The 24,391-nt window shown below is 41.7% G+C and overlaps 2 protein-coding genes across 4 annotated transcripts; both read right to left on the bottom strand.

The window, feature by feature from the left end:
- Positions 1-127: 127 nt before the first annotated feature.
- clec14a (C-type lectin domain containing 14A) lies at positions 128-6,760 on the bottom strand. Of its 3 annotated transcripts, none has more exons than XM_088353866.1 (2): positions 6,680-6,760; positions 128-4,883 (listed from the first exon to the last, which is right to left on the bottom strand). In XM_088353866.1, the coding sequence occupies exon 2, from the start codon at positions 4,835-4,837 to the stop codon at positions 3,533-3,535; it is 1,305 nt and encodes a 434-aa protein (XP_088209992.1). In that variant the 5' UTR covers positions 4,838-4,883; positions 6,680-6,760; the 3' UTR covers positions 128-3,532. The 3 variants fall into 3 exon arrangements, with proteins under 3 accessions (XP_088209992.1, XP_088209993.1, XP_088209991.1); XM_088353867.1 differs by having other exon boundaries at positions 128-4,849; XM_088353865.1 differs by having other exon boundaries at positions 129-4,852; positions 6,680-6,756.
- A 2,442-nt stretch (positions 6,761-9,202) lies between these two features.
- On the bottom strand, positions 9,203-24,203 carry sec23a (Sec23 homolog A, coat complex II component). The gene is made up of 20 exons (XM_088353864.1): positions 24,063-24,203; positions 21,615-21,852; positions 21,473-21,530; positions 21,310-21,396; positions 19,665-19,901; positions 18,603-18,682; positions 18,383-18,527; positions 18,158-18,316; positions 17,974-18,089; positions 17,032-17,155; positions 16,875-16,955; positions 16,713-16,802; positions 14,707-14,813; positions 14,475-14,628; positions 12,683-12,760; positions 12,440-12,601; positions 11,120-11,206; positions 10,700-10,855; positions 9,480-9,545; positions 9,203-9,412 (listed from the first exon to the last, which is right to left on the bottom strand). Exons 2-20 carry the CDS (start codon positions 21,833-21,835, stop codon positions 9,323-9,325), a joined length of 2,298 nt encoding a protein of 765 aa, XP_088209990.1. The 5' UTR covers positions 21,836-21,852; positions 24,063-24,203; the 3' UTR covers positions 9,203-9,322.
- Positions 24,204-24,391: the final 188 nt, after the last annotated feature.

Genomic DNA, 24,391 nt, shown 5'->3' with positions numbered 1-24,391 from the left:
GTGACTTTTATTTTGTAAAATGTTTCAGTAAATATTTGATTTTCATGACGAATACAAACAACTTGTGAATATTTTATAGAATATAAGACCATCTTTGGAAACGAACTTACAAATGATTGCTTACATTGTACAGTCAGTAACTTGTTTTGTTAAATATTCGGTAAACAACCTATTTCGATTGGATTAGCGACTTCCGTTTCATAAAGAAACCGTTTCTAACAGTTTATCGACATTCTTAGAAAGTGAGACGACGAATTGTTAAAAATGTACAGTCGGCGACTTTTATTTTGTAAGACATTTCAGGAGATAACACTTCCTGGTTGTGTCATGGACTTCCGTAATACCAACTAAGCATTTCTAACTTGGCACCGTTTTGAATGAGGTGACACGTTTACTTGTATGGGAATTCATTGACATGAGATTTGTTCTGCAAGCTCAGTGGAACTGTTTCAATATACGCTTAAAATTACTTGTATTCTTTATCTTATCAATTTAAATGTCACGTTGATGATGTATGCGTATTGCCCTGGAAAGGGGATGACCTCATGTGCAGTCCCTTCTCTTCGTTTTCCTCATGTTGAGGTTTTTGAGTTTTCCCTTGCCCTCATGTAGGTTTTAGATCAGGGGATAGTGGAATAATAGTCTGTAGTTTTCAATAGTCTGTGCAGCCCTTTGAGACTCTCCCCTTTTCAAGGTTTCTTCAGTTTCCTCATGTTCAGGTTTTTGAGTTTTCCCTTGTCCTCATGTAGGTTTCAGATCAGGGGAGGGTGTCATAATAATCGTCCATACAGCCCTTTTGAGACTTATTTTGATCAAGGGCATCACAAATAGACAAGACATGACTCGACAACTTGTTGAAAATGTAAAGACAGTGACTTTTATTTTGTAAAACTTTTCAGTAAGCGATATGTTTTGAGTGTAATTTTGATTTGCAACACTTTTTAGAAAATAAGACAATCTTAGCGAATCCATTGACAATTGTTGAAAATGTACAGTGAGACTTTTATTTTGTAAAAAACTTTCAGTAGACACCTTTTGATTGATTTTCATATACAAAGTTTTCAAAAACTTGTCAACACTTTTTAAGAAAGTAAGACTTTGGGCGTTGACGTTTAATCATAGAAAATGTAAAATAAGTGACTTTTAATTTGGAAAATATTTCATTATAAGCAACATATTATTGTCTTCCTTATTACAAACACGAACCCTTTCTAACCACTTAGCAATTTTTAGTCAGTAAGACGGTTATTTGTCGGATTACAATTGGAAAATACAGTTAATAATGTGTAAAACATATTGTTACACATCTTTTGATGTATTATTGACTTACAAATATAAACACGGAACACAAAGAGAAATAACATAATTGTGAACGTTTAGTTTAAAGCACATTTCAAAACTAGCTAAAATGTTGAATTCTTACATCCGGGTTTGCTGTGTTTATACAAAAACGTACTTTTACATAAGAACATTTTCTTATATCACGGTTTTTAATAGTCATCATTGTAGTCTTGAATTAAGGATAAAAACGTCAAAAATATAATTTTTATTCTAATAAAGTGATTTAGTCATGTTGACGTACGTAAAAACGTAGTGGATTCTGGGTAGGGACGTTTCACTTAGTGACCCCCCATTGACATCCAGGTATGGACTGCTCCCGATCGTTTGAAGGAGAAGCGATGCTGCTGCCTGCTGGCCAATGTGAGAATTGCAAGTTGTGGCCTGCTTGGGCTTGTGTGAATGACAAGTGATTCTGCTCTCTAGCGGTCAAAGTGAGAACTGCGTAAAATGGGTGGTCATTTTTAGAGCACTTTCTCTTTTTTGCCAGCAGGGGGAGTTTTCTTCCTGGAAGTGGTGTGTACGTGAGTGTGGATAAAGGGCAGTGAGTGGAAGCCCCACTAGATGGTGCTCTTTCACTGTGCTGGCTATGGGCTTCGTTTTCGACTGGGGTAAGTATGCACTTTTTGTTCTTTTGGAGACGCCTTGTTTCGCTTGAGGCGCCATTTTCGTGATAGTAATATATTATTATCAAATTTAGTATTATTTACGGGATATTTTAACTTCTTGTTGTTTAGCTCTCTAGCTAGTATTCTACACGGTAGATTCGGACTTGCTTTTCCTTACAAAGACAAACACTCAGAGAGAAAAGGAGAAATGGAGTTCGAAAGAGCGCGAGTGAGAAAGAAGAGAGGATAGGCAGACAGAATGAAAAAAGGAAGATAGGCCAAGAAATAGAACAAGAAAGATGAAGAGAAAGAGGACAGGGAATTAAATGAAAATAGATAGAGGAAGAAATAGTAAGGGAGAGAGAGAAAGGCATAGGGAGAGTGAGGGAGAACAAGCTAAAGGGTAAGAAGAAAGACAGGAAAGAACAAGAGAGAGGAAAAGAGAAAAAGAGTGAACAAAACAGGAGGAGGGAGGGAGAAATAAGAGAAACTAGACAATTCCCGCGGCAATTGTAAGAGTTGTGATTGATCTGGCAGATGTTGGTAGACAACCGGTAGCGTTGAGTTGTTAGCATTATAAGTTAGCATACAGTTTTTAACACAGAGAGATGTATTTGTAATTTTTAACTTGGTTCTGTGGGGGGACTCTGCCCCCCAACACAAATATGAAGTTGTCACAATATAGCCATTCCCCAAATTTTTGGGCATGAAGAAGTTAGCATTGCCCACAGTGTTTACAGCTAGCTTGCGCTAATACTTGGGCTGGCACAGCCAGCCCAACCCATTGCGGACAGTGTTTACAGCTAGCTTGCGCTAATACTTGGGCTGGCTGCGCAAGCCCAACTCGTCACCAATAGTTTCTAGAGCTAGCAGGAGTAAGCATAGCTTAAACCTCTCTACGCTAATAATTGGGCTGGCTATGCCAGCCCAACACCTTGCTGGAAGCGCACATAGCTGTTAGCATCCTCTCACTAGCATCCACTCTTTGCAATTCACTATTTACCCATGGTTAAAGGTAATGTGGGTCAGCCCCCCTCAAGCCACCCTGGACAGTCCCTGCTTAGTCCCTACTAACCTCTGAAAAAGCCCTCGTTTCCATGACAACCAATAGAAATAAATTGGCCCATGTATTCCGGATGGGAGATTTTCAAAACCCATTATTCCGGATGGGGACTTTTTTGGGTCTCCGGGGCTCTGGACACTCGTATCGAGAATCTGTATTGTCGCAGGAGAGTCCTGATTCGGCCGGAATTTTTGGTATATGAATCGTTGGGCTACTCCAAAAGCTCTGGGAGGAGAGGCCCGTCGAAATTCGGCAGAAGAAGATAGATATAATAATAATTTTATTTAATAAGATCTTGGGGGATTATAATAGTTGTGCCTGCAAAGCAGAGAAAAGAGAAATGCAGAGGATGTAAAATGGAGAGAGTAAAGAGGGGGAGAAAGAGTGAGGACTATAAAAGAGCTAGTAACCAACACAGTGAAAGTACACCACCCAGTGGCGCTTTCACTAACTGCTCTAAAATAATATTTTATTAAAACAAAACATAAATCATTACTCTAAACAGGGATGACTTCCTCAACATTCAAGTGGCTAAATTCTCCTTTTTCTCCGCCTCTTTTTCCTTGCGCCGCCTCCTCAGACAACACCAAATTGTTAACCCGGCAACGAGCGCCAGAACCACCAAAGCGACCGAGGCCCCCACCAGAACCGACACCAAAGGCCTCGAAAAGGCTACCGGGGCCTCCTCCTCGGTGAGTTCGCATTCCGTCCCGTCCTGGAAACAGACGCAGGTGAAAGATCCCACCGTGTTCACGCACTGGTGGCGGCACCCGTGCGGACCCAAACACTCATCCAGGTCCACGCAGTCCCCCCAAGGGTCCTTGCGGTACCCGGTAAGGCACGGGGTACACACGGAGCTCAGGTTGGCGGGGGAGCCTCCGGGAAAACGCCAACCGTCCGAGCGGCTCCAGCAGTGCAGGTCTTGGCGGACTTGGGACCAGCAATCCACTTGGATTCTGGTGCTGTTGTCAGGGTCCAGGGTGAGGAAACGGGCGCCGGCTATCACCGGGTGTGGACACAGGCTAGAACCGGATTCTGGGTGGATTTCAGGGCCAGGTGTTTTTTCTGGTTCCTTTAATTCAGGTCCAGGGGTAGTAGATTCTGGTCTTGGTTTGACAGGTTCAGGCGTTGGCGTTTGTGGTAAAGCAGGTTCAGATGTAGCAGATGCAGGTTCATCAGGCATGGGTACTTTAGGCACTTCTGTTTTTTCAGAAACTTCAGTTCCTGTTGGTTCAGTTTTAGCGGTTTCTGATCTAGTCAATTCTGATTCTGCAAATCCTGGTTTTGTCGACTGTGGCCCAAAAGGTTGCGCCACAGTAGGTTCAGGACCAGCGAGCCCTCCATCCTCTGACTCCAGGTTGCATATAAAGTGTTTTTTAGTCTTGCAGCTAAGTGGCACCAGCCCCCAGCTTGTAAGGCGGGACCCCTCCATCTGGGCGACGAGTCCCGCACACAGCACAGAGGTGCAGGTCTGTTCCGGTTCCTGATCCCATTGGGTTTCAGTTGCTTCTTCGCCCCCGTGGGTCCACTTGAAACCTCTTAAGGGTAGTGAAGGGACCACGCATTGGTTCTTGGCCTTCTTCAGCCCAACCCAGAAGGTGGAGGACCCGGCCAAGGGATCTTTAGCGATCTCACCTAGAAGTTGAGCCAGGTCTTGAGGTCTGGTGAAAGTGGCCAGACCGTAAGGCTGACACATCAGTTGGGCTCCTTCGAAAGGGAGAGACGAGTAATGCAGTTGGTATCGTGGGCCCGGATCGGTGTCGGCGGACGCTAAAGTCAGGGTGAAAACCAACAAGTGAAGAAAGATGGGAGGGGGTGGCGGCAACATGACTGATTCCGCCTACTGTACAGAGGAGAGAGGGACACGTTGGTGTCTATTTTGACAAATGAAAACACAAGGTCAAATTCAAACTTTGCAATGTTCCTGCGTATGTAGATACCGTACTGCTACTGCTTCACATCATAGAAAATGGCGGTCTTTTTTTGGTTTCAATACAACGTCATGAAAATATTGATATGCTATGGGCTAAACTCCCTCCCACGATGCCTTTCTCTCTTCGTTAAGTTCAAAAGCTAATGTGCTCCTTTGCGACTCAGTGTGATAAAATACTGTACTTGTACTGGTTAATAGCTATGAGTCACGAGGTTTGTACTGATGCTGAAGGGAGAGTTAAAAACATGACAACCACGGAAACGAAGGTTGCAATCATGAGGAAATACGAAGACGGCACATGAATCGCTAACCCCGTGAGTGTAACCAATTGAGGATTTTTGATAATAAAATAAGCAATCAAAGCAAAAAAATCTATCAGGGTCGTGACAATCCTTGCAAGTGAAAGTTTTCAAATCAGTTAGATATTTGATTCACCCTCTACACCCCTTCCTGCATCTACCTGCTACTCCACTTTACCAGCTCCAGTCTATGTAAATTCAAATTAATTTTTTCTTTAAAAGTACTTTATTTTAAGGGCTAATAATATACACATTTTTATAGATAAGTAATATATAAAAATAAAAAACAGCATATAGTTGTAATCTGGGGAACAAGGGTTTTTGTGCTAATCAACATAGGTTACTATCCCTATATGGCAATTTCGCTTTGCAATACACTAAAATCCCACAGACCCTCCCAAAACAGATTAATATATCCTGGAGGTCTACTGTATCTCCATTAGATAATATAAGAAAATGGATTGAGTGCTAACTAGTTACTTCGTGAAGTATAAATGCAACTTCTGATTTTCTTAGCTTAGAAATTGCTAGCATGTTAGCACATATTTCTTTATCATACACAAACATGCATCATTAGCAGATAATGCTAATAATGCATTTGGGGAATTTGAATTCACTTTAAGGACAGTGTGTATTATTTAGCACCCCCTAGCGGTAAAACCCCTTCATTTAAAAAACAAAACAATATTGATTTGAATCATAAGCAAAAAGTAGACGAACTCTCATATAAATTGGCATTTTTTTTAAATACTTGCTGGTAGATAATTTTGCATTTATTATGCATACCATGAGCCTCAACCTCCATCTTGTTTCTACAGGTACTCAAAATAACCAAAAAGGTTATAAAAGGCAAAGAAGAAATATAGTACCAGGTTTGATTCCCAGCTCTTTCGTGTTATATGTCGACGCATCCTTGGGTAAGAGACTGAATCCAGCCTTGCATGGCTGACGCTGCTATTGGTGTGTGAGTGTGTGTGTGAATGGGTAAGTGTAAAGCGCACTGTAAAGCGCTTTGGTAGGCCTTCAGTGACTTGAAAAGCGCTATACAAATGCAGACCATTACATTTAAAGAACTGCACTTTAGCACTTTAACCAGTCACTGAATGTACTTCCACTTTTACCCATTCATACACACTCACACACCGATAGCAAAGTGAGCCACGCAATGCTCCTACCTTATCAGGGGCATTAGAAGTTCAGTGTCTTGCCCATGAACACTCTGAGGAGCCAGTAATCGAACCTGCGACCTCTCGGTTCCAAGACGACCACTCTACCTTCGCCTCCCCTAGCATTCTTCCTTTTGCTTTTTAGCACTCATTTTTTGATTCACTCCCAAATACTCATCTAGTGGTCAAATCATACACACTGTCCCTTAAAGGAAAACACAGGGAACTCATTTTGATCACGTTTTGAATTAAAAACAGGACAGAATCCTTACCTTAAACTCTCGTTTTCGCGTCGCTCAGAGGTTGTCTCGCGATTGTCCAACCTCGCCTCCCGAGTGCCAAATGAAAGCCGCTACAATAAACCCCGACCCTCCCCGGACCCCTGCCCGCCTCCCAGTACCCCGACTTCCTGCCGGTAAAGGAAGTGTGTGGTGTCTTGATTACGGACAAGCGCCTTCTCCAAAAACTGTTTCTTCTGCACAAGAAAACACATTCTCAGTTACACATCAGAGTCGCCCCCCCCTGCCCCGGGCCCCCTAAGGGCCCCACCCCCCGTACACACACAAATGAAGACCGGAAGGATGCAGCCCATCTTGCTCTCTTCTAATTGATCTTAATGACTTGAAGGAAATAGTTGAGTCCCTAACAGGAAGTGTGCGTTTCTATACGCTCCTTCAATTGTTGCCGTGGCGACGCAGAGGCTTCCTGTTCCGCGGAGGAAGCGTTAAAAGAATGGCAGGAAGCCCCGGGTCACTTTAGCCGCGTCGTCATAATAACGGCTCGGGTTTTATTTTGGCGGGGCCGCCTGTTTTTGTTCGAGTCTTCCTGAGTCATCGCTTGCGAACCTTTTTGTTTTTATTTGATACAGTTTGTCGTTTTTGATACTTAAGTTCGTCTTATGTTTGTTTATTCAGCTAAGCCAGTAGAAGGAGAATTACTAATAACAGCACCATATTTATGAGTGTACTTTAATCTGAAAAAGAACTCAAAGTTTGGATCCGGGTTCTACAGGATTGTTAACGAAATGCACAATGATTGGGGCCAGTGATATTTTCTGACTCATCAATCGCAAAACATCGGGTGAAATGGGAATCGAGCCCGGGTCTCGGCAGTAAGAGTGCTGAATTATAACCACTAGACCACCAGCGATATAGATCAGTGGTCGGCCAACAGTGCCAAATTGTACAAGATCCGAACACCTTTAACATGGCCAAATGTTTTCAGTACCATTAAAAGAAATCCAGCGCCGATCAAAAGAACTGGAGACTTAACCTTAGTTTCAAACACTAACCCCAAGTTTGTTTCAGAACCCTAAAATCAGTTTAAGACCCCAACTTCCAGCCCAAAACCTAGCGTTACCCTGATCCTAACCCTGTTTCAAACCATAACACTAGCTCCAAACCCATTTTGGAACCCTACATTCAGTTTAGAACCCTAATATCTAAATCAAACTAGTTCCTAACCCTACACCTAAAACTAGCTATAACCCTAGTCCCAACCCTATTTCAGTCCTAAATCCAGTTTAACACCCTAGTAAGGAGCCTAAACCTTAGTTTCTAACCCTTATTCAAAGCCCAAACCTTATTTCCTAACCCAACACCTATCCTATGAAACATGGCAACAATTTCAAGCATTTACAAGCCCCTAAAATTCAAGCACTTTTCAAACCTTGAACACCACGTTAAAAATTCAAGCATTTTCAAAGATTTTGAGCACCTGTGCTAACCTTGGTTGTAGGATGTTGTAACGCAGCATTATGGGAATTAATTCAACCGAAACAACATTGTACAACGATTAACCAATCAAGTTCCCCTTCAAGATAACTAAAGTGAGACAAGTGGTACCGTGAGTAAAAATAGTGTGATGGGATGATATCTAATGCCTTATCCCATGGCATCAACAGTACTCTCATTGCCGTGATCCAGGCTCGATTCCCGTTGCATTCAACGTTAAGCAAAAGTCATCGTCGGTGTGTGTCGACTGATAACAATAGCCCAAATACTACAATTTACCACCATAAAACTTAAAAGTTTGAGTCTATTATTAGTATAAAAAAAAACAACTTTGTGAATACACGACTAAATACGGTATAAGTAATAAGGCATAGGGTACCAACAATAAGCGGTCTGCGGCCGTTGCTTGCTGACCACTTATATATAACATTCGAAAAGGCATTCTGTTTTCTTTCAATGTCACACTATTTTTAATCACGTGTTAGAGAATGGAGGAAACAGAAAGTCGTCCTAAAGATATAAACACAACAATGCACGACGAAGGAAATGACTCTTTGGCTTATTTTATGATAAATCGGACTTTGAAGGAGATTGTAATTTTTACATTGGTATTGTGTTCAGATTATGAATTTATGTAGCTATAGATAATAGATGATTTTAATCATGGGCGCACTTATTCAACTTTAGTTACTTACAATGCTTAGTGTGAGCAGAGAATTAGTGAAACAAAATTGAATACTGATTTTTGATCCAAAAATTGGGGTTCGCATTTTACATAAATAGTTTTTAGTAATATAAGAAGTCATGTTATAGTTGGCCAAATAGGGTCACTCTAGCTTTATTAGGTCTACAAAAAGTATGCAATTTAAAAGGTCATCGTTAAGGTACTTAAAGCATTAAAAAGAGTCCACAAAAACGTGTGCCAAGGTCCACAATAAGACAATAAAGTGGTCAATCAAGCTCTATATATAGGTCCAGTATTGTTTTCAAGCCTCGAGTGAAGAAAAGGTTTTTGTCAATGTCCAGAAATCCTAACGAGAAACCTCAGGAACCTCCGCCAAATGAGTTCTAAAACGTTTATTAGAAGAAAGGTGATCACATGATGCATCAAACGTTTCTGACGGTCGCTTTAGGCAGCACACGCAATAAAACTGAGTGTGTTTGTGTGTGTTTTTGAGTACATTAAGCTGCACTGGACACTGCCAGCTTCTTGAGGTGGTCCATGAAGACTTGCAGGCTGACATCGTCCGTGAGGATGGGGGCGCCAGACTCCTGTAGATGCAAAATCATCCAATCCAACGATCGATCGATCGATAATCAAACGTCTTTGATAGCTCACCTGTCCCCAGGCGTACATGTTGTTGTGTGTTTGTGAGGGGTTGACTTTGGAGAGTAGGAAGCGAGCCTGCGAAATGCAATAAAACCCGTGTGGGATCAATGAGATTATTAGCACTGCTTGTTTATGTTTGAGAAGAAACAAAAATCAAATACGGTAAAATTCGCACTCTCAGCCGTGACCTTTTTCCCAAGCTTTTAACCCTGCGGCTTATGCAATAGTGAGGCTAATCTCTGCATTTTTTCTTAACTTCACTCTCTGTGCATGAATAAAACTAGCATGAACAGACCCTCATCATGGAAGAGGTGTCAAAAGGGAGGGCTAACTACCATATTGGCAGGGTTGGGTAGGGTTACTTTTAACTGGATTACTTTCAATTACTTTTGGATTACTCCAATATATGCTAATAAAAGACAAAAGAAACTAAATAGGAATCAAAAGACTAAATTTTGTGCAGGCTCGGGGAGTAACGGAATACAAGGAACGGCAAAAATGATGTTGGCAAGCTGTTTGGATTTATTTTCATTTTGTTTCTGTCGCATTTTATGTTAGTTTTGCCGGAGATCAAAGAGATCAAAGCCAGGAGAGGAAGCTTACCACATGTTGTGAGTCATAATTCTATACATATTTAGTTTATTTGGTCTTTTATTAGCATATTTGGTATTGGAGTAATCCAAAGGTAATTTAAAGTAAACAAGTTAAAGTAACCCTACCCAACCCTGCATATTGGGAATAATTTCATGAGTGTTTATTCAGAAACAGAAATAATGTGGCGAAACGAACTGATTACAGGAAGCAACACCCAACGAAGCAGACATGCTTTTAGGCGGATTTTTTTGTCTGTGGCATTATCGTGGATTAAATATCACACGGTTGGATTCTATGGATTGTCCTTGATGTAATGAAGCCATTTTCGCCGACATTCAAGGAAGTTGAAGACGGTCAGGGGACGTAATGGTGAGTGGAAAATTTTGTGGCAAAATTTCTATCAAATCCTACACGATGCGACCAACCACAAACTTTAGTCGCACGAGTGATAGCGAGTCATACGGCGTGCGCCCAAATACAAAATGTAAAAGTTCTATCAAATCCCAAACTATAAAAAAATCAAACGAGGTTTAGGAAATCATACGCTGCGTGACCAACAACAAAATTGAGTTGCTCAAGTTCCATGAGTTGCAAGGTTTTCACAAGAAAGTTAAAACAAGTGATGGCGCCCCCACCTGGCTGCCGCCGTGCTCTGTGTCGATATATCGGGGCATAGGGAAACGGGAGTGCAGCAGCTCCTGGGCGTCGTCCACCGGAGCCTGCAGGAGGTGCCGGAAGTTCTCGTACTCTGGCATCTCCTGGTAGCCCGCCTTCCTCCACTGGGACACCGTCTGCAGACGAAAGTCACGCTCAGAAAACATGCCTTACACATTGTGAGTGTATATATTTAGATCCATTTTCAGGATTTTTACCTTAGTTAATAAGCTATATTGGTGATTGCACAGTATCTAAACCCCTTTTGGGTTTTAAAATTGGGTTTTAGTGTTTAGGTTTAAGTTGGACTTCAGTTGAGGTTTGAACTAGGAAATGGACGGCGTCACTGGAATGTCACAGCATAGAAAAACAAAACTGTCCGCGAGTGTGCGTGTACATACCTCTCCATGGTAGATGAGAATTTGAAAGAAGGTGTCCATCAGCAAGATGCGATCTGGAAGAATGCTGCTGCTGTCCAACAACACCGGCTGCGCTCCAAAAATTGAAATCTCCCATTAGTATTTTTTCTATATAACATTTGAGGAAAATTGTATTTATTGGATGAATTAGTGAGAAAACCCTAGGTCATGGTTCACCATCCTTTTTGAAGCTGAGCGCTCTTTTTTTCGTACCGTTTAATGCAAAGTACTTCCTGTTTGATACACATATATTTATAAAGTGCCAGCTTATTTAAAAAACAAGGAAGAACTGATCATGTATCCCAAAATACTGATCATGTCAATGGATTACTCAAGCCATTTAGCAATCAATTTTCCTACAAGTGAGCGATTATCATTGCCAATTTATGGGACCCGTGGACTAATATATTCCTTATTCAAGAATAAATGGTATCGATTTATTTTATTGTGCTTCCCTCTAGTGGCCAATAGTATTTTTACACCAGAGATCACCCGTAAGCGAGACAAAATAGCTTGCATTAAAAAATGTCAATTACATCGTGGCAAAACATGCTTGGGCCCGATGTATATCTAACTTGTGCAAGATTTTTTTTTCAGTTCATCCAAAAGAGGTGAATGAAAACTCCACCACAGAGATCTCCCAGTCTTCATTAAAGCGGACTTGCCAACTTACTGATAGAAAGTGAGAGTGAGAGAGAAAGACAGAGACACAGAGAGAGAGAAAATAAACTGAAATCCAGTACGTATTTTAAATTAGTTGATGTTATTTTTGAGGGTGCGCATCCTGATAAAAGCGCTGCCGACTGAGAGCGAGCTGCAAGGTTTAGCCGGCATAACAAGCGCAGGACACAAACTCTTAGCGAGGTGTCCGGTCACAGTACAGTATCTAATACGCTATGATATGAATTGGCAATTCGGCATCGGAGATCTTGCGGAGATCTTAAGTCAAGCGCTGCTGGCCGATCTGTGAGGATCTTGGCTACCCCTGCCCTCCGACTCCCCCCGTCTCACGCAGTTTGCGAGAGTGATTTCGCAAGAGCTGTTCAGTTGGTGCAGGAAACATTCATGGGTTTCTTTCCATCTTTTTTATTTTGAATTGAATGGCCAATCGGCTTGAATCTTAGCTGCCTGAAACGTTCCTCAATTGTGTTTTTTTTTAATGTTTTTATTTTCCACGAAGGAGTGAACCAGCGATAACTGAAATGCGAAGTAGCTAGGGGTCTCTGTTTATGGAGATTAAAATGCTTTATTAAAACCAAATTCATAAGCTCAAGTGTGATTGCATCAGCAAATGACACTGACCTCCGGCGGTCCCTGGAAGGAATACGCGTAGAGGACGGGCTGGATCATGATGAGCGCCTGCGTCAGATCTTGCCGGTTAAACTGATGACGGTAGTACGAGCTCTCGTCTGGACTGTTGTTAAACACTTGTAGGAAAGGGGAACGCCTCAAGTGGAACATAAACTGAAAGACGGAAAAAGAGCACACATTGGGAGTCAGGACTCTTTGTGCTTTGTGAAAGGGCGAGCAGGCGCCACCTCTCACCTGAGGGTACAGCGAGAACGTCTCCGAGAACCTGAAGGAGTTCGGATCGTCTTTGTGGTAGTCGCCAAACTTCTGACACTGGTGAGAAAAAAGTAGTCGTTTTTTGTTGGTCAAAAGCAAAGTTCCTTCTAAGCTTACACGGGTCTGAGCAATCACAAAGTCTGTGAGAAACAGTGAGAAACATCCATCCTGCATGTGTCAACCAAATCCTTATCAAATCAAGGTTACCTTCTGCTGGCTTTCCGGCAACACTAGTTAGTTTTTCCAAGTCTTAAGGAAATGCCGAATGTACTATTGGAAAGGTTGCACGAACAACAAACGTCAGTTATTTTTACAACAAGTATTACCGATACATGATATTTCAATTTTTCTACATAAACATTAAACTAACATTTTATGGATTTAGTTAGTCGGTTGCAAAATATGTTACTCTAATCTATAAACTGTTAATCACACTTTTTAGTGGAAGTAGTGTTGGCAGAAAGATCGACTTGATATATTTGCACATTATTTAAATGTCAATACCAGATTTTTCAGCAACCTAACACCCAAGAAAAAGATAATATCTTTGAATAAAAAATGTACAGTGGAACCTCGCTAGTTCGCGGTTCCACTTTTTCGGGTTCAGAGCTTCGCGGGTCTAAAAAATATACCTTACCATCTCAATAAAAGCATTTATTGACCTGACGCCATTGAGCGCGAGCTTATGTCAACTTAGGACACGGTGTGGACACTCTTATTGTGAAGGGGAGGGGGAGGCCCTGACACAATGCTTAGTCATGGTGAGTTACCGCTTCGCTCACCCCCCTTCCTTCAACTCCTCCCACCTCACCCCCTTCTTATGTGGCGCTCAGTTTATCATGTAGGAACTCAGCGTAAGTATATTCTCTTCTGTCACATTTCATCTCAAGTTTGACCCTTAATATATCAAAAGAGAGCGGTTGTTTGTACTACCTAAACACAGCTAATTGTGTGTGGTTTCGTGTATTTGTTGTAAAAGCCGTTCGATGCCGCTAGCTGAAGTATGTTGTTATTGTCAGAAGGTAGCTCTTTCGCTTTCATTAAAATGATCACAGACCAATTTTTTAACTGTTGTTTCCCAAAACGCTTCACAAACACTCATCAAATATCACATTCACTGTTTTTATTTTCAATATGTAACCGGTAGTGTCAACAAGCGAAATAAACTGCGATGGCTGCATGTGGTTGAGAGCGGTTGATACAATCATACTGAATGGTTCGTAGTGGTTTTGCCGCAGTCCTACTCCGTTTAAATTGATAATGTAAGACATGGCGACACTTGTGGGTCATGTTTTGGTAGATTCAGTTCCAGTGTGAAGAGTTCTGGATGAGTCACCCAATAACTCCTTGCCATCATGCCAGCGATCACTTCGGTTTAATGGCGGGGGGTATACTGTATACCTGTATTCGTTTTTTAAGCATTTTTGAAGGGGCGCCGCTACTTTGCGGATTTTCAGTTTTCGCGGGTGGTCTTGGTCCCCATTAACCGCGGGATTACTGTAATGCCTTTTAAACTTTTCAAGGATCCGCAGGAACACTACATAACCATGATCAAGGAGAAAGAAACATGTTTAACACGCTGTGGAAAGGTAGAAACATACTGAAAGTTACGTACAAGGTGCATCAACCAGTTCAACAGCGGAGACTATCTCAACCGTTACCCCCACCCTCCTCTCTCCAGCTCACATGCGCGTGTACTTTCGTTGACTCAATCTCGTGGTGATATGGACTTTAAAATACCGCGTTTAACTCATGGTGCCCAAGCGCTCACCAGTCTGATGAGCTGCCGGTCCAACCACCTTAGAACGTCCGGCCCTTCCTCCGTCTCAGCTCGGTACACGGCCAGCCGGGCCATCAAGATGGCCGCCGCCTCTTGGTCGAAAGAAGCGGCGATGCTTTGGATCTGAGATTGAGCGTCCGCCCAGCTGTAAAAAAAACATGAGTCATATTATTGCACCGCGCTTCACTTAAGTTTTAAATTCCTGCGAGTTTGTGCGTCTTACTTCCTGGCGATGGTGGTCACACGGATGCGTCTTTGCCCCGATGCATGCTGGTACTGCGTGACGAATTGTAGAGCTCCGCGGCCGCCTTGTGGGATGGGGGCGTTGTGCTGACAGCAAAAACACACACATTGTTGTTAAAAAAACAGCTTCCACAACGCCTAAATGATTTCCTCAGGTAAAGTATCCTTTAACCTGTACATCATCACAAGATCGTTCATAAAAGGGAAAGAAATCTTGAATTACAGTATATCACAGAAGACCAACTAATGACACAAATTATTGTTTAGACAACTGTATGCTGTCAACGCTGAGGTCCGGCTCATCTTTCAAAAGCGGGATGATGCTTTACACCAAAAAAACAACGGCGATCAAAATATTGAAGGTGCTGAATCAAAGTCAGATCAGGAGGCTTCTACTGCTACTGGTAAGCATGGAAACCAGTAATATCTGTTTCACGTGGAGGAGCAAAACCCTATTCGAAAACCCAGTCTAGAGAAGGATAGGCGCCGCCAGGCTGTACTTGCCTAAGACACACATCAGAAAGTGGTGTCCATACGACCCAGGTGGTTAAATAATAATAATAATAATAATTTCCTTGTATTGTCATTCTGTGTAACAATGTACACAGAACGAAATGTCGATTGCACCTGACCCGTTGTAGCGAGCCGATGCAGCCGCAGCCAACAGAGGGCGCCGCCGACCACTTTTTAAGTCTTTGGAATGACTCGGCCGGGGCGCGAACCACCGACCTCCCAGTCTCAAAGCGGGCGCCTTACCATCTAGGCTACTGAGCTGGTATATGACCGGTGAACAGTGATAGATTATCTAAATACCGTATAAATCAGGAATCTCCAACCTTTTTCAAGCTAAGAGCTACTTTTTGTTACTTATTAGCGCAAAAGGCACCCACTTTGATATGCATTTGTAACAACAACTTTTGTTATAACTATGTTATAACGAGGTTAAAATATTGGAAGTAGAATTAAAGCAACTCTGTTAATCACTAAAAAAAATATTTTACTAGAAAATCACAATGACCCAGCAGTGGGGAGCTATTTTCAGAACAGGGCACCGCGTTGGAGACCCCTGGTATAAATGATTTAACAACCTTTTGTCTCATCTCCAATCAAATTTAAAGAGAGCTCCAAAAATATTGAATAATTTAGAAAATGTAGAAGAATATGTAAAACAAAACAAAAAGTAAAATGGACTTTTAAAATTGTTAATAGAGTAAGCAAAAGTTTTTTTGTTTTCATTTATTACATAATTCTTTTTGTATTATTATTTATTTTTTTAATTAAGGACTGGAATATACTTAATATTTCATTTATTAGAAATACAGAAAAAAAAATACATATTAAATATAATAGGATCAAATAACAAATATAAAACCTTTAAAAATATAGTTTAAATTATTTAATACGAGCACATTTCTGCATTATTTTGCTTTTATTGCTGTGAGAACAAGGATTTAATCAGGTAATTCCAATGATCAGGACGTTTTTTAATAACAGGTCAAACAAAATGGAAAGAAAACCTTTTATAATCTAAATTTGATCTTGCCACTAGCTAAAGTATGTTGTAATTGTCAGAAGGTAGCTCTTTCGCTTTCATTAAAATGATCATTTTGACACCACAGCAGAGGTGCAAGTAAAAATTATTTTGGCAAAATGATCAATAATGTTTCTTATGAATAACCTATATTTTATGTTGACAATATAAGGGGATGGTGTCATAATAGTCTGTAGTTTGCAATAGTCTTTGATCTGTGCAGCCCTTTGAGACTCTTTGTGATTAAGTCTCACAAATAAATATGACTTGACTTGAATTTTGGACAAAGCTACAAAAAAGGGCCAATACTCACATTAATATGCTTAAATTAGGAACTTAAGATCACCGCCAATTGCAAAAGGTCTAAATAAAAACTTTAAAGATTTGTCATGTAGGCTTTCTTTTTGTGGTTCTCTCTTTAAATCAAGATCCAGGAAGTGGTGGTCGCTGCGTACCTGATTGACCACCTCAAAGTAGAGTGCGAGCGTGGTGCTGGGGTCCAACCCACACATCTTCCACTGGCACGTTCCCCCGCAGCCGATCTCCTGAAAAACGCCGGAAAAAGTCAGAAAAGCTTTTCGAGTCCGTGAGCACGGCGTGGATAAGAAGAAACGCACGTTTTCAGAGACGCAGGGTCCTTTGGCGTTGAGGGACACGCAGGGTCCGATGGCTCCGGAGACTTTCACCTCCCTGGAGGTCTGAAAAGAAATATGGGCGGTTTCATTTCCATTCATGATGACCGTCTACGTTTCAGAAGAAGCGGCGGGGGCCGACCTTGACTTCCAGCGTGGCGGCGAAGGCCATTTTGAAGCTGCCTTGAACATCTTTGAAGAAAACTCTTTGGAAAGTTTGCTTGAACAACGAGGTGTTAAAAGAGTCGGCCATTACCATGTAGCCCCTGCGCACACGGTCAATTAGGGACAAACAGAAAAGAACTGCTCACCTACTACAAAAAGATCAATACTGGAGCTATGCAGAGTAGGAGGCGCTACACTATCTGCACCCAATTAAAGGAGTCATCTGACTACTATAATGGATTTTGAGTATGCTAGGCACAAACCTTAAGTATTCATTAACTTCCTGTATATACTATACTCACAAATAAGCCTACTTCACATATAAGCAGACCCGCTAAAACTGCTTCAAAATTCCCACATACTAAAATAAAAATTTCCCCAAAATATTAGTAAAACATGTACATAAACAATGATACCAGTGATAAAGATAGAAATAAAAACAATTCTTGTATTTCGCAAGAATGTCCTTCTTTGATTCGATTGTATTTTTGACTGCTTTCCACTTTTCCTACTACTTATCAGTGACTTTCTTGGGATCCATAGGGGAAAGAAAGGGTAATATAACGCACTAAAGTGAGATGTGTTCCCTCTAAAACACAATAAGGACCGTAACAATTGACTGAATAAGAATAAGAGATGGGGGAGGCAAAAGGACCTTGGGCCATATAGTTGGCTATGACTGTCTAATCCCTGTGTTCATTTTTTTATGCGCATATAAGCCAACCCGAATTTCAGTAGTGTTTTATAGATTTACATTTTGCTTAAATTGTATATATGGTAATAATTAAGGATCAATCCGAGAAAAAATTCTAAAAAAATAAATAAATGTGATTTATTTATTGCCTATTTTGAATTTCAATCTTTTGATTTTATCAAGATTCATAAGTGCACAAGATCTACATCAGAAATGTGTGTGTACCCTGTATTGTTGGAACAGCACTTCATCTCCAGAAGTCCGGTCTGGTCCAGGGCGCAGGCGTAGATGTCTATCACGTGACCGCTCGCGGACGCCCTGCTCGCCAACGACTCGTAATGCTAACGCACACAAACACGAGTCACGCGGTCGCCGACAGAGCTCTAGCTTCCTCGTCCCGCCATCTCACCTTGGCCGCCTTCTTCATGAACTTGGCGTTGTCCTTTTCGATGTCGTGCCAAGACCTGATGGGCGTCTTAAGGTCCTCCCCCACGACCATGCCGGGACCTTGCGTGGCCGGACCCCCGATGAAGGTCATGATGCGAGCGCCCGTGTTGGGAAAGGTGCACTGGCGTGACGAGGACCAAATAAGAGAAAGCGGAGGACGAGGAGAGTGTGAGAAGGTGACGCTCACCTCCAGCAGGCCGACAGCAATGGACATGGCCACGCCTAGCGAGCGCAGGGGCCTTTTCCCTTGGACCACCGGCCAAGAATCCCGTTGCAGCTCCCCGAGCAGGTCTGTCAGGTTCATGTCCACCTTCTGGACAGGTTGAAGGAACCTAAAATAGTGAGTGGAAATGTTCAGCCCACATTCTTTGAACGCGGTGCCACAGTATCTTCTTGGTAATTAGCACCTGTTATACTGCGGCTGTTGAGGAGCTTGAGTGCCTCGTCCTTGGGAGGAGGCTACCGGCTTGGCCAGGCCCAGCATCTCCTGTACATTAATCGCATGATTATCATTTCCACCAATCTTTGGCATTGTCTGTGACTGTAGCATAAATATTGAGATCCAATTTGCAGACTCACTATTGGACATTTCATTGACTCATTGTCAGACTCAGTGTTGAGAATGAGCAACCCCATTTAAACGGCAATGATATCATCGGATGATATGGTGTTCGTAGCAGATAAGTATCCTCTAGTTAGCATTTATCATTGAACCTGTCATTTGCGCTGTTCTTATGGGTGATTCACAATAGCCAGTGAAGGATTTTATACATTTGACTACAAAGGATTTTATACGATTGAATACAAGTTACATTTATTGAGTTTAATATGCAAGATATTCACTGACTGGGCTTTAGTTCAATGACAGGTCACGCTGTTCCAAATGCGGAATATTTTGACTAGGGAATTTTGATAACAGGACTCTGACGGAGGACGGCAGGCGTTGTTTTGAGAACAAGGCACTGATGAAGTAGAAACGCTCTGTGTTGTTTTGGTTGTTCCAGACGTCGCCGCGCTCTTCTCCGAGATGGTGGAGCCCAGGGGGCTTCCTTGGCGCGCCCATGGGAGGAGTCGGCATGCCATTGTGCGGGGAAAAGATGGCCAATAAGAAGAGAGTTAAAGGACTTCAGAAAAGGGCTTCACAAGAGACTCCAACGACACTAATTCGACCATTTTCGATGGAGTACACTTAGTTAAATTGATAATGAAATTAAATCTGCCCCCCTGTGAAAATGTCGGCTTTCTTGTTCATCTTTTCCATCAAGAAACGAGCGCGCATAAATTCTTGGGTGAATGTAGGTTGTGTTTGGTTAATGAAGTCAGATAACTAATTCGAACAATTTGGTAAACGGTACATTTTGATATTTAATTCCCAACACCAGTTAGCATGACCAGAAGGACCTGGTTGATATCAATGGCTTACACACCAGTCATGTACATAACCAGTTATCGTGAAAATATCCACGTACCTGCAGCTGCTTGGCACTGACGTCTTTGGTTCCTTTGAAGACGTAACTCTTGGAGATCCCCTCGCAGCCCAGCTCGTGAACGTGCACAATGCGGCCGAAGGTGATGAGACCCACCAGGGCCGTGGGGGGCAGCAAAGACAAGGACATCTGTAGAGACTCCTTTAGCGCCTGTAGGTCCTCCTCCTCCATGCATGTGTCCACCAGGTAGAGGAACACCAGCGGCATCTGCGGCCCGCGCTGACGCCAGAAAATAAAACCTGTTATCTTGCGGATTATTTTGATTATTTAAAGCTGAATATGTTCAATTTGATAGAACGTATCACAGAGTTGAAGGTTTGGAATGATTTCTCATCATTTTGTTGACTTGTATCACGCAAGGGTAAGAAATGCACCCAAGTTTTGCACCGATGCATTTTTGGTTTTAGCCGGAAGAAAAATAAAACCTTAATAAGAAAAGAGCTGGAGCGAGATCATGCAGTGAAGCAAATATAAACTATTTATTTTTCATTATATGAAGCCATTTTACGTAGAGTACAAGAAACTTGTCATTTGTATTTTAGATCTCTCAAGAGTTATCGTTCTACTGTGTCATTTTGTTGGATTTTTTTGTCAATGAAACATTTTAAATTTGCATCTATGACGACATCTGTCCCTGACAGTTTTCCCGTACCGAATAAAAACAGCAGCGCATTAAGCACAGGACAGGTTCCAGAGGGATTGCAACACGCAGGACAAAAAGGACATTTTGAAAAATGAGTCAAACAAGAAAAATGATCCTAATTTGGACTCATTTCAATCATAGTAATGGCTCCAAAACATTGTGTATTGTCTATCACTGACAGAAGAAGCTTAGCACTTTATGTTCCTAAATGCCAATATTCAGTTGAGACTAATTACATTATTGGTTTTTGTTAAAAACATTTTGATTTATATATGCGTTCTGTGTTGTTTAGGTGAACATTGGTTAGAAGTTGAATCGTAAAGAGATACAAGTTCTTGTATTATTTTATAGCACTGAAGAGTTAAATTTTCTATTTTATTTGGTTGTGTAGTTTGCTTTTCGGGGATTTTGTGTTGCTTGACTTTAAATTTGCTTTGTAAAAAAGAGTTAAATTTAATTAGAACATAACAGCAGAGTGAAAAAAATAAAGGCTAGTACAATTTAGTAGTATAATATATTTTTTATTCATTCATTTGATGCATATTGATACATTTTAATTGGTAGCATGTCAGTTAAAGCAACAAAAATATCTGCCGTTTGAAAGCTAAGCTGAAAAAGCCTTTTTGGATATTTTCAATTTTTGTAAGGTTTCTACAAAGTTTTGAATGGGAAAAAAAATTAGAATCACTGTTTGTTCGCGCACCAAGACACCCCCCCAAAAAACACCCCTGGGCACACCCCTAGAATCTAGAGGGAACCGGGGGCCAAGATAGTCCACTCGCCGGCGTCTCACAGAGTTGTATGGTAAACACTGCCTTATCAGTTTATATGACACATTTTTTAGCTAATCGGTGCAAAAAAAGTATCTGACCTATTTGTGTTTTGAGTGTTACATTTTTTGTTTTCCAGTCAAGTGTTTTAGTTTTGGCCCCAAATTTTTATTTCGGTGAATCGCTATTCAGGAGTTTTTGTTGCGTGGCTCACCTGGACCACATATTCTATGGTGGAGAATTGCGGCAGCAGCTCGGCCGGCTGGTTGACCTCCGAGATTCCCGAGTAGGAGGGTGGGAACTGATTCGAGTGGCGACATCAAGAATGTGAGGATCTAAGGAACCAGAAAGTTAAGAAATCCAAGCGGATGGCTTACCTGATTCCGTTGGTAGCAGAAGTTGCAGGCCCACAGCTTGGCTCGATAGTCCACTTGGCTGCGAGACGGAGAAATCAGATCAACGCTACGTTTTCGGCAGTCCCCGATCGGAAAGTTTTAAGATCGAACGCCATCGGCGTACCAGAGCGGGTTGAGCACGGCTCGGCAGGTGGCGCGGCTACAGAGCACGGGTTCGTACTGGATGGGTGGTAAGTCGGGTCGCTCTTTGAGTGGTGTGAAAAGGGCAGCGACGGGCACCACCATGCGAGTGGCCTCCAGCCGGCTGGACGGCCACACGTTCCAACTGAAGCGCACGCCGTCGCGCTCCTCGTTCTGGGCGATGTACTCGGGGAATGTTGCCATGGCAACGCCTCCTCCACCTTACAATGCAAGCAACAGTTAGTTTTTGCACATTACTGTATACGGACGCTGCCCTACATACGAGCGAGATACGTTCCGGACGATCGTTCGTAAGTTGAATTTGTTCGTAAGTTGCTTCAGTGCCAAATTTTGTATGTTTAAGGCTTGTTTTGTTATGTGCTAAAAAATAAACATTTTATAAAATAATATGCTCTATAAAAGATAAATAAAGTTAAGTTTAACTTACTTTTGGAAGAGGAGCTTTAAAAGTTAGGCGACTTCCTCCTCCGTGACAAAAAGTGGCCGAAAAAAGCGTTCTGACCATTTTCTCAACCGCATCAAGCTTTCTTATTCCACCTCTATTTCAAAAGAAACGGCTCGCCTCTTCTTTACACTTTACTCCAACCATATCGAATGGATGCGTGAGATATTAAGCCATAAAAATGTCAAAGTTCTTAGCACGATGGAGATACTGTGTATTATGTTTACACACGAACTAGGAAGAGGAAGCCGGATTTCTTCTCCGTGGTGGATGCTGGGTGACCTCTCATAGCACCACATGCCGGTAGCGGCGAAAAGAAGCACTACAGTAATGTCCTGTACTCGGAAAAAGGTGCACATTACAAAATATAACTTACAGCAATGTCCGGATAATTTTGGACATCACGAAAAAATGTATCTATTGTTTTTCGTAACTAGAATGGTTGTAAGTAGGGGAGAGTCTGTATATCTAAATGTCAGACTATGAGGGAAACCAATTTAAAGATGAATTAAGCACACGTCCGGGATACGGCATACTCACCTTATGTTTTCACTTTACTATGTTTTTTGACCCCCCCCCCCCAAAGGTTATTTTTCCTAGTATACTAAGTCAACAACAGATTATTTTGTGTTCCCAAATACATACAAATACACTGTGTGACAAGTTTTGTTGCTGCTAAATGCTCTTGCACTGCTTTTTATTGCATTATCACATTGTACTATTCTTTCATTGCACATCATAACTTAGGCCATCACGATGTACATAATTTTGCCTATTTACTGAAAATCTTTTATCTTATTTTTATCTTTCAGGTCTTTATGGTGTTTTTTTCTTGGAGTTCCATGACTAATTGCATTACATACAATGTTTCACTACGCCGTTACCAATGACAATAAAAACAATTCAATTCAATCACGTCTCTAAGATGCCTTTCTGCTATTGGTCATCATCATATGAAATGCTGATCTACTATTTGTTTTGTATCATGGCATCCTAAAAATACAAATTTGCTAAACAACCTCCTACAATGCCTTTCCTCGTTCCTGATTCAGTTCACAATCTTGTGCACTCAGTGAAGACTTTCAAAGTCACCCATACAATACTGTGGATTTAGCACTTTTTTTTGCTATGGGTCGCAAGACTTGCAATGACAGATGCTTAAGAGAGAGCTAAAAACATAATCATGTAACCGAAGCATGCAATTATCAACAATCAAAACTATTACTAATGCAATTAAAGCAAGGACATCTTCTTAGAGCATAACAGTCCAAGTGAAATTTTCAAAGCCGTTTCATTTATAATACGCCATCTCCTCCACCCTCTGCATCCACCTACTACTCCACTAGACCAGCTCAAGTCACGTAGGCAGAAGGTACATACAATGTCACTTTTCCAGTAAATGTATATTGATGTATAATGTTATTTAATCCTTTACTAATACTAAGAAGTTATTTATAGTTTTATCTGGGGTAGGGGTGCCGGAATGCATGAACTAAACATTACCACAGGTTTCTATATACCACGATTCGGCAATTACACTGCGATCCCGACCTCAGGACGCATCACAGTCGTATCTCGGGGGCATGCTGTAATACAAAACTAGTTACTTGCCATATGGGAATAGAGTGTGGCATAAACACGCGCATCATTTACTACTACAATAAAGCGCGCGCAGGTAGACACGCCCATCCCATGACGTCAGTCCCATTTAAATTCCTATCCCTTAATTGAAACATTTGAAACACCCATTTTGTTTCTGTCGGCCACCAAAAAAGCAAATTTAACCGAAACGAACGACATTATTTCACACAAACTCCTTTGAAGTGTTTAACGACTGACATGACAGCACAGTTGACACCACACCGGTGAGCTAACAGCTAGCTAAACAGTAAGCCTTAAGCCTCTGCATTGGGAAATATAAAAGCGAGCCAACAACAAAAATACGAATGTAAATTGAATGTTACTCACCACTTTTCTTGCTCACTCGATAAAAATATCACCGAGAAGGTTTTGACGCTTTACGCGTTCACTTTGAACGCCGTAATTCTTCTTGTGGGCGTGAGGGACTTATTTTATGTGTGCGCGCATGTGCGCGTGCGCTTGACAACGAAGCAAAACATGGCGTCGCCGCCACGTCAAGACAAAGATTGCGTGGAGATCAACAAAGCAAGATGCTTCACTCTGACTGCCTAGGAGTTACGAATGCCTTTCTCGGTGGAATGTCTCCCTCGACCAGTTGTTTGTATTTTGATTTAATTAGGAAAATGTAGTTAAACTCCGCGATGAAGCACAAAACT

The sequence above is a fragment of the Urocampus carinirostris genome, chromosome 15, assembly GCF_059441175.1.
Source record: "Urocampus carinirostris isolate Australia breed hairy pipefish chromosome 15, RoL_Ucar_1.0, whole genome shotgun sequence".
Taxonomy (NCBI): Eukaryota; Metazoa; Chordata; class Actinopteri; order Syngnathiformes; family Syngnathidae; genus Urocampus; species Urocampus carinirostris.
Note: the sequence above shows the minus strand (reverse complement) of the source record. Positions and strands in the feature narration are given on the sequence as shown.